This window comes from Acanthochromis polyacanthus, chromosome 1 (assembly GCF_021347895.1).
Source record: "Acanthochromis polyacanthus isolate Apoly-LR-REF ecotype Palm Island chromosome 1, KAUST_Apoly_ChrSc, whole genome shotgun sequence".
NCBI lineage: Eukaryota > Metazoa > Chordata > Actinopteri > Pomacentridae > Acanthochromis > Acanthochromis polyacanthus.
Window position 1 is genome coordinate 62,618,987 of NC_067113.1, and position 16,365 is coordinate 62,635,351.

General features: G+C 39.9%; 1 protein-coding gene across 2 annotated transcripts in view; it reads left to right on the plus strand.

The window, feature by feature from the left end:
- The window catches only part of LOC110965282 (aryl hydrocarbon receptor nuclear translocator-like protein 2), a 45,068-nt gene that overhangs the window by 13,865 nt on the left and 14,838 nt on the right, over positions 1-16,365 (plus strand). The window contains exons 2-12 of one of the 2 annotated variants that reach the window (XM_051950804.1): positions 2,124-2,244; positions 2,394-2,432; positions 2,517-2,558; positions 6,400-6,557; positions 6,650-6,732; positions 6,823-6,915; positions 8,356-8,473; positions 10,268-10,417; positions 14,124-14,358; positions 14,796-14,902; positions 15,129-15,279. In XM_051950804.1, coding sequence (XP_051806764.1) covers positions 2,124-2,244; positions 2,394-2,432; positions 2,517-2,558; positions 6,400-6,557; positions 6,650-6,732; positions 6,823-6,915; positions 8,356-8,473; positions 10,268-10,417; positions 14,124-14,358; positions 14,796-14,902; positions 15,129-15,279 — 1,297 coding nt within the window. The remainder of the gene's footprint in view (positions 1-2,123; positions 2,245-2,393; positions 2,433-2,516; positions 2,559-6,399; positions 6,558-6,649; positions 6,733-6,822; positions 6,916-8,355; positions 8,474-10,267; positions 10,418-14,123; positions 14,359-14,795; positions 14,903-15,128; positions 15,280-16,365) is intronic. The other variant, XM_051950805.1, reaches the window with a different exon arrangement.

Here is a 16,365-nt window from a genome sequence, read left to right on the forward strand (position 1 = left end):
CCAATTTAAATAAAATACAAATTTTTTGCCACTGCTTTGTCTCTTGAATGCAGTATTTCACTTTCCTTCAACTTTGACACATACATTTGGTTAGACTCAACAGTGAACTGAACAGCTTTTAAAGATCAAACGTTAAAGTTCACCATGAACTCAGAAAACACATTCTGAACCATGACTAAAGAAATCATATGCTTATTATGAGAAAATGTCTCACAACAGGATGAAATGATGACATTTCACATCCAAAACGTCAACTTTAGTTTGGCATTATTCAGCACCAGGGGCCTCATTTATAAAGCTTGCGTATACGCACAAAACAGGGCAAGTTGTGATTTATAAAAACAAACTTGGCGTGAGAATATGCGCACCGGTGCGCCAACCTTGATTCTTGATGCTTCCTTACGCACAAAACAGGGCGTAAATCACAAACTTTGCGTAGAAAGTGGCGTACGCTGTGTTCGTTGTGATTTCTAAAACAAACTTGGCGTGAAAATGTGCGCACCGGTGCGCCAACTTTGATGCTTGCTTAAGCACATTTTGGAGACAGAGGGAACGGCAGGGCCAGAGGGTGAAGTGGTGAATTGAAAGCAGATTGATCTCAAACCTTTATTGTTATCACATATTAGACTTGTAGAGCCGGATAATCATAAACCCTCATTGTTGTAGATGTTCATATAGTGCTTCATTCTGTATTTGCAGAACTATGTTCATATATTAACAGGGGCGGATTGAACGTTATTTCATTCGGTCGTTTGACCGAAGGGCCTGTGCGGTGATCTTTATTAAATAATTTTGTTGACTGGTCACCCGGCGGCCGTATGGCTCATCGGGGAAAGCAGAAGACCCATTTGCAGGGTTGGTCTCCGACGCAGTGGTACGGGTTCGATTCCTGCGCGCGACACTTTTATGCATGTCTTCCCCCTACTCTTCTCCCCATTTCCTGCCACTCTTCACTGCAACTATCACAGTAAAAAGGCAAAAAAAAAGTAACGAATTTTGTTTATTTATCCATATGCGGCCGAATGGGATGAACGTCCAACCATTAATCAGCCCTGTACAGGCACACATGCTTCACACCACAACCCCCGAGTGAAAATGAATTTGTCTATGTGAACCGAAAAAATGCACATTCAATCAGTGTATAAATTATTTGTACATCGGACATGATCATAACAAATTTAGTGGCAGGGTGGCCTGGGTCAACACATGATTCATTCATCCTGACTCACAGCAGTGAAAAGACTGCCGGCCGGCGCTGCGTGAAATGCTGTGGATCAGCAGCTTATTTATATACAGATACATTCATGAGTTACTTTGCATTGACCATTCAAGGTAAAAATGTGGGTATGTTTTGGGCGGAATGTGAGGTGGATCCACCTGTGCAATCTTCCAACTGGTGTGTGATTTATCAAGAAATTGCATGCAGCTGTGCTTACGCACAGTTTTATAAATCAGGGGCGAAGGGCATACGTCCATTTCGTATTTTCGGCGTACGCAAACTTTAGTATGGATCCTACGCAATGTTTTATAAATGAGGCCCCAGAACTCAGGAACAGAAGATGTGACCACATTTCACATTTAATGCCATGTTGAAACTGTGCTGATTGTAAATATCTTCTGAGCTGCTGGTTTGAAAATGTTTCTGGAGCATCCATGTTTCTGAATTTGGAGCGTCTCTGCAGCAACATCCAAATTTTAAGCTTTGTCCACTTTCACGACTACAACTTCCATCAGAATCCACCTCACTGGCCAAGCATGTGAACACATACAAGGAATTTAGCTTCTCTCAGTGAACTCACACACTTCAAAGTCTTCACTAGAGACAGGCCTGGACAGATGTTGATTTAAGCTGAATTTTAACTGGTTGGCAGAGTGATGCATTCAGGCAGTAATTCTAGTACTTGAATACAGCTGATGCTTTTGCCCTTGGACTAAACAAGAACCAGCGTTATCAGCTTCGCTCTTCCTGAATTCAAGAACATCCTGTTAGCAGAGCAAGCCTTATTCAGCCATTCAGTTATTCATTCACAGCAGTCACAAAGCACCTGGAAAGGCAGCATTGTTGGAGAGCATAAGGCTGATGTATTCATTTGCAGTATGTGATGGCTGTTTTCATGTTCCAGATGTACCAGATCCTGCTGCAGAGGACAAAGGGCGAAGTCAAGCCGGTCCCTCGCTGTCAGCTACCGAGCTGCCGAGGAAACGAAAGGGAGATGTGGAGGAGAGGTCAGACACCCCTGTACAGTAAGAGGAGTACTGTGTTGTTTGTGAATAAAAACAAAGTTAGTGTCAGTTTACTCTTATGTTTGTCTCTGAAGTAAATCTGACTGAACAATGCATATCTTCTCCTTATGAAATATTAAATTACACACCGTCTCCTTTCGGTCTTACAGGCAAAGCCTGGACTTCCAAATGGATGACGACCTCAGCAGGTACATTGACTTCTCGGCTTTATTACCATAGAGAGAACACTTTGACAGAGAGAACACTCTGATGTTTCATCTTTTTATTTGCAGATCCGAGGAGGAGGATCAGCAAGTCAAAATGAAATGCTTCAGGTGATTCCATTTTATGAAAAAATTACTGCACCATCTGTGTCTTGAAAAGCCTATTGTGGCTTTTTTGGGTCTCATTTAGTTTGTGATGTCAGCAGCTACACACGTGGACAAAATTGTTGGTACCCCTCAGTTAAAGAAGGAAAAACCCACAATTCTCACTGAAATCACTTGAAACTCACAAAAGTAACAATAAATAAAAATGTATTGAAAATTAAATAATCAAAAACAGCCATTACTTTTGAATTGTTGATTAACATAATTATTTAAAAAAACAAACTAATGAAACAGGCCTGGACAAAAATGATGGTACCTCTATAAAAGATTGAAAACTATTTGACCAGAGTGACATGATTAACTCAGGTGTGTCATTTAATTGACATCACAGGTGTTTCCAAACTCATAATCAGTCAGTCTGCCTATTTAAAGGGAGACAAGTAGTCACCCTGCTGTTTGGTGAAAAGGTGTGTACCACACTGAACATGGACAACAGAAAGCGAAGGAGAGAATTGTCCCAGGACATCCGAAAAAAAAATTATAGACAAACATCTTAAAGGTAAAGGCTATAAGACCATCTCTAAACAGCTTGAAGTTCCTGTGACAACAGTGGCTCATATTATTCAGAAGTTCAAGACCCACGGGACAGTAGCCAACCTCCCTGGACGTGGCCGCAAGAGGAAAATTGATGACAAATTGAAGAGACGGATCGTTGGAATTGTATCCAAAGAGCCCAGAGCAACCTCCAAAGAAATTAAAGGTGAACTCCAAGGCCAAGGTACATCAGTGTCAGATCGCACCATTCGTCGTTGTTTGAGCCAAAGTGGACTTCATGGGAGACGACCAAGGAGGACACCACTGCTGAAAAAAACTCATAAAAAAGCCAGACTGGAATTTGCAAAAATGCATGTTGACAAGCCACAAAGCTTCTGGGAGAATGTCCTTTGGACAGATGAGACCAAACTGGAGCTTTTTGGTAAGGCACATCAACTCTATGTTCATAGACTCAAAAACCAAGCATACGAAGAAAAGAACACTGTCCCTACGGTGAAACATGGAGGAGGCTCAGTAATGTTTTGGGGCTGCTTTGCTGCATCTGGCACAGGGTGTCTTGAAAGTGTGCAAGGTACGATGAAATCTGAAGACTATCAAGGCATTCTGGAGAGAAATGTGCTGCCTAGTGTCAGAAAGCTTGGTCTCAGTCACAGGTCATGGGTCTTCCAACAGGACAACGATCCAAAACACACAGCCAAAAACACCCAAGAATGGCTGAGAGAAAAGCGTTGGACTATTCTAAAGTGGCCTTCTATGAGCCCAGATCTGAATCCCATTGAACATATGTGGAAGGAGCTGAAACATGCCATTTGGAGAAGACACCCATCAAACCTGAGACAACTGGAGCTGTTTGCTCATGAGGAGTGGGCCAAAATACCTGTTGACAGCTGCAGAACGCTCACTGACAAATACAGAAATCGTTTAATTGCAGTGATTGCCTCAAAAGGTTGTGCAACAAAATATTAAGTTATGGGTACCATCATTTTTGTCCAGCCCTATTTCATTAGTTTGTTTTTTAAATAATTATGTTAATCAACAATTCAAAAGTGATGGCTGATTTTGATTATTTAATTTTCAATACATTTTTATTTATTGTTACTTTTGTGAGTTTTAAGTGATTTCAGTGAGAATTGTGGGTTTTTCCTTCTTTAACTGAGGGGTACCAACAATTTTGTCCACGTGTGTATTTAAAACTATAATGACTTCAGCAGACTGAAAATAGCTGCATTATGGACAGGTAATCATTTCCCCCAAAAGAGACACAGCAGGTAGAAATGGGATGAATCCTTCTTTTCAGGTATTGTGTTACAGAGCGGGCCAGAGGCAAAGACAACACCAGTACTTTAAATGGTGGTGTATTTATTTACAAGAAATATACACATTTACACTACCGTTCAAAAGTTTGGACTCCCTTAAAATTTCCTTATTTTTGAAAGGAAAATCAATTTTTTTCATTGAGGATGACATTAAACGAATGATAAATCCAGTCTAGACATTGATAATGTGGTAAATGACTATTCTAGCTGGAAACAGCTGATTTTTAATGGAATATCTCCATAGGGGTACAGAGGAACATTTCCATTGTGTTAGCTAATGGTGTTGAAATGCTCATTGATGATTAGAAAACCCTTGTGCAGTTATGTTAGCACATGAATAAAAGTGAGAGTTTTCATGGAAAACATGAAATTGTCTGAGTGACCCCAAACTTTTAACAGTAGTGTATATACACAGAGCTGATAATGGAAACCAGAAATGATAATTCGTAAGAGCAGCGATTAAACGCCCAAGAGGGACACTATCGGCCAGAGGGCAAATTATTAATAACTGAAAATACACAGAAAGCTACAGGCACAATCCACTATATGATCAGAAAGACTAACTCACACGAGCAAGACTGATACAGGAAAGCGCCTAACCAGGACTTGGTACTACCAAGCCTGTAAAGTGGGACAGGCTGAACAAACGAGCCCAGGGCACCAACAAGGACAATACTATACAGGCCATGAGAACAGAAATACTACAGAATGTACCATCCATCCATTACTGATACACTGCTTAAGCCTCATTAGGGTCATGGGGGGCTGGAGTTTATCCCAGCTGACTGAGGGTGAAGGTGGGCACCAGATGCCTGAGTAGATTAAGTGGGGGACCCATGAACAGGGACTATAGTCCCCAATGCAGCAGCCCAGATTCAATTCCAGCTTGTGGTCCTTTGCTGCAGGTCTTTCTAACTACTTTCCTGTCTGCCTTTTCACTAATCTGTCAAATAAAACCAAAAATGGCCCCAAAAAAAGCAGCTTTAACCCTCCCTTTGTCTTCATTTACAGGCACCAAAAAAATATTGTTTCTTTGTCTGATAAAAACAAACAAAAATTAAGCAAAAATTCCCAAAATTTCTGAAAATTTGCAAAACCTTCCAGAAGAAAATTTCAATATTTCCTTAAAAATTTCCCTTAAAAGTTTATACTTTCAAAAAAATGAGTAAAAATCTTTAAAAAATCCAATAAATATCTAAAGTGATTTCATTTAAATCAGTAAAACTTCTAATATTTTCTTTAAGAACATTCACATAAAAATCAAGCAAAAATGATTTTTATGTGAATGTTCTTAAAGAAACATTTTTAACTTTTTTTTCCACCAAAAAATGTTCAAAAATTTCCCAAAAATGTTGAAAATGTGGACATTAGAAGTGTCACTGTGAAAATATATTTTGTTTCTCCACATTTTCAAACTTTAAAACGGGTCAATTTTGACCCGCAGGATGACACGATGGCTAAAAGAAAAAAAAATTAGGGTGAAGGGAGGGGACATCCTGGACAGGTCACCAGTCTATCACAGCATGTTTTTGGCTGGGATGCAAACCAGCAATCTTTTAGCTGCACGGAAAAAGTGCTAACCACCAACCACTGTGCAGCCCACAGAAAATACCATAAGCTACAAATACCTGCTAGAAGAGGAGCGACTTGGCTAGTTAGAACAAGAACATGAAGAGTGGCTGGTTGACTAACTGAGGTTATTCAACGGTCAGGTGTCCTGTAGCAGTCTGAGCCGGGCTTTTATGGAGCAGAGTGAGGAGTAGATGGGCTGACCACTCCCCATTACAGGTGTGCACCTTCAGGTAATTAGTCGATGATCTGCACCTGTAGACATTCGGCACACTCACACCACATCAGGCCCACAGGAGGGAAGAGGGAAAGGAGAGGAAGAGGGCGGTTGTCAGGTAGTTGGAGGTGGAGGTGGAAGTGGAGGGTATGGCAGTTTGTGCTACAGACTGTAAACTTTCGCCACACAGGGAGCCTCACCGCCAGATTGAAAAGCGGCGGAGGGACAAAATGAACAACCTCATCGACGAGCTGTCTGCCATGATCCCTGCATGTCAGCCCATGGCTCGGAAACTTGACAAACTCACTGTGCTGCGGAAGGCTGTACAACATCTGAAAGCCCTCAAAGGTAACTCTCAGCCCACCCAGCACTTTAAAGTGTCAAGAACACAGAGTTTGGTTGGTCTAAGCACTCCGTCTGTTTTTTGTTTTTTTTTTCAGCTGGGACAAGCAGCGCCTTTACAGACACCACCTGCAAGCCTTCCATCCTGCCTCATGATGACCTCAGACACCTTCTGCTCAGGGTAGCTGTTCATATTCAACACCAGACTACTCGGGTTTGATTGTACATTTATCTGTCTGTCTGCTAATCTGTCTGTCTGTCCTCCTATCAGACTGCCGATGGGTTCCTGTTAGTTGTAAGTTGTGACCGGGCGAAAATCCTGTTCATCTCAGAGTCTGTCTCCAAGATCCTCAACTTTAAGCGGGTGTGTTGCATTTCTGTTATGTGTTTCATTGGTAGTATCATAATATTTTAAAAATAATGATTGAGATGGCCAAGCTACACAACTTAAAGTGTAACTAGTTGATTTTTGTTTTTTCCTCTTGATTTCATGCTCAATTAAACAGAAATGACATGTTGTCCCAAAACAAAATTAATTCAGTAATTAGGGCATTGTTTGCACTAACAGAATTATCTTTCCCATCGTTTTAAAAAAATCTGTTCCCTTAACCATACTGAGACGCACAAAAAGTGAAGTTGTGTCTTTATCTGATTTCATTTAAGCTAGCAGTAGCAAAGTGACTTATTTATCGCATCAACAGACGCTGAGCTAAAGTGCTTTCCAATAGAGATAGGAGTTACAGATTTGCGAGACAAATTTAAAGTACATCGGCTCAGCATCTAGTGACAGACAAAGTTAATAATGGCAAATATCTCAAGAACAAAGTGGAACTTTTAGCTGGTGAACAGGCAGATATTTCCCTCAGAAGTTGGAGGCAACTAAAGCAAATCTAAAAATTGATGGTTTGGTACGATATTCATCACATGCAGACATGTGACAGATATGGATATATACGTATTAAGCTGTTGGCTTTGATTAAATGACAGATGTTAAAGGGGGAACAAAAACTTGAATAATTTTTCACACTATCTTTAGAGAGATCTGAGCAGTAGCTTTACATTTCTTTTTACACCAAATTGTCATCACTTGTCTATCATTTATATTTTTAGCTTGTCTAAGAACCTTTTACCACATTTTTCCAGTTTCAGAGCTACATGTTAAATTATCTGCTTCATCTGCTCTCAGTATGTGCTTCATTTTGTGCTGTTAGTTTTCATGTTAATTGTTGTTGTGGAGGCAGCAGGTTTTATGAGAAAATAACAGCAACATGTGGAAAATTTTAATGAAGGTCTGACAGTACCGCAAGTAAAACTTAATAAAGCCATGTTTCTCATTCCTCTACAGCCTCCTAGCTTTTCTAAATTTTTCTGAAGTGATAAATACACAGGATTTGGTAGATGGCATAGCAGCCACACCTGCTCAACATGCTTCATTTTCCATCTCTGAGACTGACTGTGGGCAAGCAGAGGGGAATGAGGATTAGGAGGGATGGAAGAGGAAAGCTTCTAAAGAAATCTGACTCCATGTCTGCAGGGCAGCATGTGTTATATGAGGGCTTACTACTAAACCATGACTGAGTGCATGCAGGAGCAACTCCTCAGTTACAGTCTGGATACATTCACTGCATGCAGAGCTGCTGTAAACAGTGTAGTGTCTCCATATCTTCCAAATTAAGTGTGTGTTTTATTTTAGATGGTAATGCACAGTAAAAAAAAAAAAAAAAAAAAAAAAAATATATATATATATATATATATAGCTGATGAAACGGTTGAGTTAATAGATGCATGTGATTTGTATCCTCAGATGGATCTGACTGGGCAGAGTTTGTTCGATTTCATTCACCCCAAAGACATCAACAAGGTGAAGGAACAGCTGTCATCTTCTGACATGTCCTCTCGCCAGCGTCTCATTGATGCAGCAAGTAAGTGTGTTGGCAAGAAAAACTAGTAACTCTATCTGGAAGGCATCAAGATAGCTGATCAACACAATAGCTACAGATGGACAGCAAATTAAAGGAAAAACCTGAACCTTTGACCCTACAATGAGGAGATCTCATGGTTCTGTTATTGAGGGGGGTATTTTGCTGGCATGACTTAGATCTACTTGCCCTCTTAAGCCTTGACTACACTCCAATCCCGATGCGTACCCAGACAGCTGCTAACACCACAGATGTGTAGCTGATATTGTACAACTTTCCAGTTTGCTTGCAGCTTGGAGGACCCATTCCCTTACATACTTCTGATGTAAAACACCTACAAAACCACAGAGTATGTGTACTACTTCCCTTTTATTGTAGTTTGCATGCAGACTTTATAATTAAAGTCAAAGACCACTGTTTTATTTATTTGCAATTACACAAGGTGATGTATGATTGTCATCTGCCCAAGTCCATGAGAGTTGATGTAAACCCTCCACTGTCCACATGCAGCCGCACGTTTGTAACAGATGTCTGTGGGGATACCAATTAATCTTGTCCTGAGGAGTTTAGTAGTCCACCTCTAAAGGATGATGGACTCTGAGTTGAGAACATCAATGCAGACATTCTGGACAGAGAAGATGGAGGGTTTGAGAGATGAATGAAGGAAGCTCTGTATCTTAATCTAGAACTGACATCTCTAGACAGGGGAGGTGGTTAACAACACCACTTATCAGACATTTATAATGCAGTCCTGACATCTAGCCCACGCAGTTTCACCACCATTAACACCTCGAGTCATGTGCTCCTGGGTCATTAACAAGCCATTTGATTTGGGGTCAGAATACAAACCTTATATTCAACACCAGAGTCTCTTGGAAGGTGAAATGGCCCTGAGAACCAAAAGTAGAAGCTTTCTCCTGAACCTCCGAGAATGACCGTGATCTGGATGACTGAGAACATGTACAGACCTTTGGATGAATGGTGTTGCCCTAGTCCAGTGCAGAGGTTTGTACAATCAAAGCCAAGGTGCATCGAAGTTGTTCTGGCCTCACATAGGCTGTGGTTGCATGAAGTTTTTTTTTAAAATTCGGAATTAACTCATTCGGAATTAAAGTTTTGTGCTTTGCGGTTACATGGAAATATTAATTCTGAATTAAGGTTTACATGGACCGCGTGTTTGGGCGTTGGAAAGGATTCTGATTGGACAGGGAGTGGACGTGACATATCCCTGTTTACCGGAAGAAAACAAACTCCATTTGTCATGGAATTTCTTTTTCCCAACAACATGGAGGAACAACTAATGAGCACACTTTTCGCTTTGCTTTTTATTATAGTTTTGAAACAGCAACTCGACAATGGCGTACTACTTCTGTTGCACCAGTAAGGTCGCAGAACGTGTACGTCGCTACATCATCGCTACATGATTAGCCAAGCATGCACAGAATGACTGGAATTAACTGTATACATGAATAGAACGTACACAGGAATTAGTTTATTCAAAATTAACATCGGAATAAACCAGGTAGCTTATTCTGAATTAAGTTTATTCGGAATTAACTTTTTAATTTGGAATTAAGTGTTTACAAGGAGATTTTAAAGCAGAATTACTTCAATTCTGAATTAAAGAGGAATTAATCGTCTCATGTAAACGTATTGACAGTGACCCAACACATTAGCAAGACACTTAGTTGTTAGTTCCTTTAATTGGTCCCCTTCTGTATATGAAATTCAATTTAAAAAAAAAAAAAAAAAAACATGCAAAAGTACTGTACGTTGTAAATGTCTTTCTGTGTGCAGCTGGGGTCCAGGTCCAGGTGGACGCTCCGGTCAGGACATCCCACTTGTCCTCTGGTGCGCGTCGATCCTTCTTCTGTCGCATGAAGCACAGTCAAGTGGCAGGGAAACACGATGACAAACACTCACTGCCCAGCACTTATAAAAAGAAAGGTGGGTCCAGATGGGTGCTGCTTACCCCAGTTGTGGTTAAGTATCACTTCATGATGACCGTGTTGTACACCTGTGCTGTCCACATGACGAGCCACACTGCTGGTGAATGAGCAGGTGATTTCAAAGCATGAAGGACATTGTTGGTCAGCTGAAATGGGTGCAAGCTGTGTGCAGGGACAAGTTCACATCTTGTTTTCAAACAAATACAAGCAAATGATTGTCATTTTACTTAATTTAGAATAACTGGAAAGTTTCAAATTAAGCATAAAACCAGAATTATAGAATAGTAAATATCAGCATAATATTTTAGCATTTAGTCAAACTGCTGCTGTACATGTTTTCTACAATACCATTGATCCTTGCTCTGTTCTCTCCAGTGTGAGCTCTGAGAGACAAGCTTTCGCCTGTGACCGGACATGATAGAATCCGGATACACAGACTGAATGTAAATGCTGAGACACTCTGAGCCTCTCAAGCCCACAGTCCCCTCCAGAGCTATTTTTGATAACTTTGTTTCTATTACTTCGCTCTGTTGAGAGCACTTGAACTGATTCTGCTGAGAGGAACAGTCTGAATGGGTTTATTCTATAAAAGACTGGAACTATTCAGGTTTCTGTGCAGGGCACTTTAGCTCAAGCAGATGAGGAGGAGGATGGAGGACGTGAACCAAAAAATGAACAAGGTATTTAAATGCAATGACAACAGTATAGAAACGACTGGTGGAAAACAAGGAAATGCACTGGAAATTACTTGGGAAGGAAAAAAAGAACTGATCTAATTGACAAAAGTAGGCAAAAGTTTCCTGGGGTTGAATTTAAGTTGGTGAAATTAAATCTTGATATCTCGTTAGGTGCTTTTTTTTATTTATTTTTTTTTAAAGGTATTAAATACAAAACGGTATCATGTTTCCCCATCCATGTTTCCTCGTTGAGAGGCAGAAGCATTTTCAGACCAAAAATATAAAAAATATCTCTTAAAAACCACACAGATACAATAAGATGAGCAAATTCTCATAATTGCCAGATTTTCTGTTGATAAACACTCCAATGTGGGTCAGTTCTCCTGAGTGGTCTCTTGGTAGAAATGCCACAATTTGAAGCACGTTGTCCTGCTCAGGAAGTAGGTCAGTGTTACAGCATTGTATAACCAAAGTAAGGAGAATGTCCAAACTCCACTTACTGTAACTGTGACAGCAGAAACAGGAGCTGTGGCGCCACTCAATGGCAAACGTCAGCAACTGTACCTCAGTATATCAGGAAGAAATAGATATTGGTAGATACTTTATTAATCCTAAGTGTTCAGCAGCTTGCATACAACATGAATAATAAAAGAAAAGGTTAGTAACATTAAAGGTCTATAAATAGAAATTAGTTCTCAAGATTTTTTTTTTAAACTAAGACTGTAAATAATCTCTCATTCTTATTTGCCAAATACCAGAAATTACACCAAACAGATGTTTACTTTTAGCGGACCATGAAAGTGATACAATACTATAAAAACACTTCTAATTTTACAATCTTTAGAATACTAAATGTAAGTAAAATTTGATATACAATATTTACACATTACACAATCAATGCTCTTAAGCTTTTCAGTGCCTTTTTTCAGTTTTCACAATTGTCAGGACTTAAACACTATAAAGAAGTAAATATTATGTTCACTGTTATTTTTGGATTTACTTCTTGCAGTCCCGTAAACACAATCTATTAAGTTTTTCTTTTCAATTTACCAGCATTTATGAAGAATTCTGTTTTATATTCTACATTATATCTTTTTATTTTTGCATTTACTATATAGTCGTAGCTGAGACAGACAAAAAAATGTGGGGAAAGAAAGTAGGAAAGTGACATGATAAAGCTTCAGTTTGCTGGGAATCAAACTCACTGCTGACAGTAATTGCTCCAGTGTTGTATGTTAACACTCAGCTATCAGAGCTCCTCTGTTATAGCCTTTTTAGGGAACAAATTCCATGAAAACACCAGAACTGATAGCACAAACAAATTCACCCACTTCATTCATTTAACATTTACAATATAGCCAATTAAAAATATAAAAGGACACAATAACAATTACAATAAAAGACAAAGTCATTGAAGTAATAACACCATTTAGAGCAAATTAGAAACATTAAACCCAATGAATGATTCAAGCTCAACTGCAAAATAATCCAATCATTTCAGCGTGTTTGTTCAGGGTTCACATTAAGAGGCAGTGATGGAGTAAATAAGGTCCAGCCTCAGCATGCAGCTCACTGTGATGAGTAGTAATTATCACCAGTATTAAACATTAATGCAGACTGATTATTGCTGTCCACAGCCTAAGAATCCCCACTGATGCAAATATTTTCAGCGTATCCGAAGGGCAGTGATATATTTTTGTGATTCAAGACTTTCTTCTTTTTGGTTTTAAGTCTTTTCACGAGAACTGATAACAGATAAAATATAAAGATATGCCGGTCTCATTCTGTAAAATAAATTAGGAGTGGTGACAGAAATATTTCAGATTTTTTTACAAAGGCAAGAAGTACAAATTATATGATTATTACTGAGAGTATCTTCCAGTGGTTACAGTGGTTTGATTGTAGTCAAAAGAAAATAAAAAGTTCTCAGCTGAAAGTATCAGAAGTAAAATCCTGGCTCTGCCCATCAAACCTCTCCTGTCAGTTATTTGAAATAGACTGCATTGTGAATACAGGGTGTAAAATTCTACAGTTACAACTGGTTGAATTGAGACTAATTTTAACTGCTTATTCAAAGCAATGGCTTAATATGTGGAGTTTTCCATGATCTTTTCTGTATTCCTGTTTGAGTTTCAATCTGAAACCAGCTCAGAAGTTTAACAGTCAAAGCCGTTTTTGGTTGAAATTACATCAGCTCAGATGACTAAAACATGAGAAGTGACCCAGCCAGTTTCTGTTTTTCTGGTGAAACCCCACAGGCTTAAAAACCTGAAAACCACTGGTTTCACCTTAAACAAGCCTGTTGCATGTTTTTGAATGTAAAACTTCAGCCTGTAATCTGCACTGCAGGTCATGAAATGCAGCAAACAGCATATGACTTCCACCTAAAACTATAAAGCAGCATTTATTTAGTTTCTTTACAGCACCACAAGTTGACCCCGAAAGGTCCACTAATTCAACTGAGTATATTTTATGTGAGACCAAGAAAAATAAGATGGACTGCTGAATGATTTGGTAATGTTCAGACAAAAAGTACAAACTAACACACTGGTCCAAGTATTGGCAATACACAATTCTAAATATGCAAATAATTAAAAGGAAAGACAGATTGAAAGCAGGAACTTGAACACAGACATAAAGGCAAAAATAAAAATGCAGTTATAGCATGAGGCATAAAAATAACAAAAAATAAACAATTTGCATCCCAGCATGAGATCTTTCTACATGGAGTTTACATGTTCTCTCTGTGCATGTGTGGATTTTCAGCAGCTTCCTGCCACAGAAAAACATGTTGAGGTTAATTAGTGATTCTAAATAGTCCATAGGTGTGAATGTTTGTTTCTATAGATAATGGATGAATGGACAAAGTAAACAGATTTTTTCCAAAGCAGTCCCCTACTTTTTAACTCCAATATAAACCAGAATCAGTGGATTGAAATCCTGTGTCCTTTTGTTAAACCTTGACTTAATGTTTGTAGTTTTACTGCTAAAAGCTTCTCACCAAACTTGTTTTTTCCCCTCTCACAGACGCGTACAGATATTGTACCCTCCACTGCACTGGATACATGCGTAGTTGGCCAAGTAGCCAGCTGGACTCGGAGGGCGACATTGACAAGGAAACTTCAACCCTGACCTGCCTGGTGACGGTGTGTCGCCTGAACCCCCACGTGTCCCAACATCCTTCCAAAGAAATCAACGTGAAGCCCACCAAGTTCATCACCCGCTGTGCGATCGACGGCAAGTTCACTTTTGTTGATCAACAGTGAGTCTCCGGTTTCTACTTACACCCATCTGCACCTTTTATCTTTCTCGTCGTAGATTTGTTCTGAATACACGGTTCCACTGAGAAAGCAATGGCAGAGGCGTTCTGTGGCGTTGAGACCTCTGAGCAGAACAGCATGAGTCTTGTCAGTTAAGCTGTCAGTGGAGATAATCCTTTCTGTCTTTGCCGTTGTTTCTCAGAAGGAGCTGTGCATCTTGACGGCATCACATGAAAATCTCTTCTCATTTATTGGGAAGTAATTTCACATCACAAGTATAGTGAATCACTTCATCAAATTCAGTGTGTTTCATTTTTGAACGTTCCCCGAGACTTTTCTCGTGTCGTGTTTGTACTTGTGATGAACACAATCCTGAGAGGCAGCGAGAGAGACACAGAAAACCAGATTTACCAAACTGTTTTATCCTCTCTCTTCCCAGAGCCACAACAGTCATCGGTTATCTGCCACAAGAACTTCTTGGCACGTCGTGTTATGAATACTTCCACCAGGACGACCTGCCGCACCTCGCAGAGAAGCACAGGCAAGGTGATGGAGCAAATTTAACCGTATTTTAAAATGATTATAAAGCAGCTCACAAAAATTGTACCAAATACCACACTTGTGTTTAGGAAATGTTTTATGTAGCAGCTCAAAGTGTTTATGAAAATGTCAGTGCCATCTACAGTATATTTAGTATTAGCCAAAGGGCTTGCAGTAACATCCTTCGTCCACTGTGGTTTGTGATAACGCTCATGTCCAATGTCTTTGGCAGTTCTTCGAAGCAAAGAGAAGATTGAGACAAAGTGCTACAAGTTCAAAACAAAATATGGCTCCTATGTTTCACTCCAAAGTCAGTGGTTTAGTTTCACAAATCCATGGACCAAAGAAGTCGACTTCATCGTGTCTTCAAACAAGGCTATCCTGTAAGTATGGGTTCATTAATGAAGATGTTTCACAACCCCTCATACACAGAGGCATTTTTGGAGAAAGAATGTACAACACACTCATTCAATTTTTTTCATTTATACTTTACGACTAACTGAAAAAGAGTTTTATTGTAAAATGTAAAAAAGAAAACGACAAAAAAGAATATCCCTCTGTACCAGTGCTGCATAAATACAGTAAAAAATCAGTGGAAAACTGCAGTATTCAAAAACTGCAAAACTTTAGGTTATTTACATAACCCCGGTTCTCTGAGTAATATGAGTGAGATGTCTCACTATGGGATGCACGCCCCTGCTGCAGACCTCAGAAGCATTAATCTCATTACGCCAATCCTGATTGGCTGGTGAAATGTGTCCGTCCGCCACAGGTAGTCCCACCTACCTTAAATAGCTCATGCGGACGGCACCACGTCATTCAAGATTCAGAAACCTCTTCTCACTCGCCAAGCAAGAAGGGTTGTCTGGTGAGACATCTCACTCATATTACTCAGAGAACCGGGGTTATGTAAATAACCTAAAGTTTTGCAGTTTTTGAATACTGCAGTTTTCCACTGATTTTTTTCATAATACTCCGTTCGATGTCTCACTATGGGATATGGTTGCTCCCGTATTGCCAGACAAGCTTATCCATCGTCCACCAACCCACAGAAAAAAATGTTCTGTTCCAACTAGGACAGCAAAACTGCTCGTGCCACGCACGGAGCAGAGACGTCCAGCATATAGAAATGGACAAAAGTGAGAGGTGAGGACCAACTCGCCGCAGCACAGATGTCCTGAACAGAAACTCCCCTGAACAAGGCCCAGGATGCAGCCAAGCCCTGAGTCGAGTGTGCTCGCAAACCCACAAGTGGTTGCAAACTCTGACTCTTGTAAGCCAAAGCAATTGCCTCCACCACCCAGTGGGAAAGACTCTGCTTTGTAACAGGTTTCCCCTTATGAGGGTTAGCCCAGGAGACGAACAGCTGATCACTCCTCGTAATACCCTTCGTCCTATCCATGTAAGTGTGCACCGCACGGACTGGACATAATGCATGCGACCGCTGCTCACCTGGTGAGGCAGCAAAA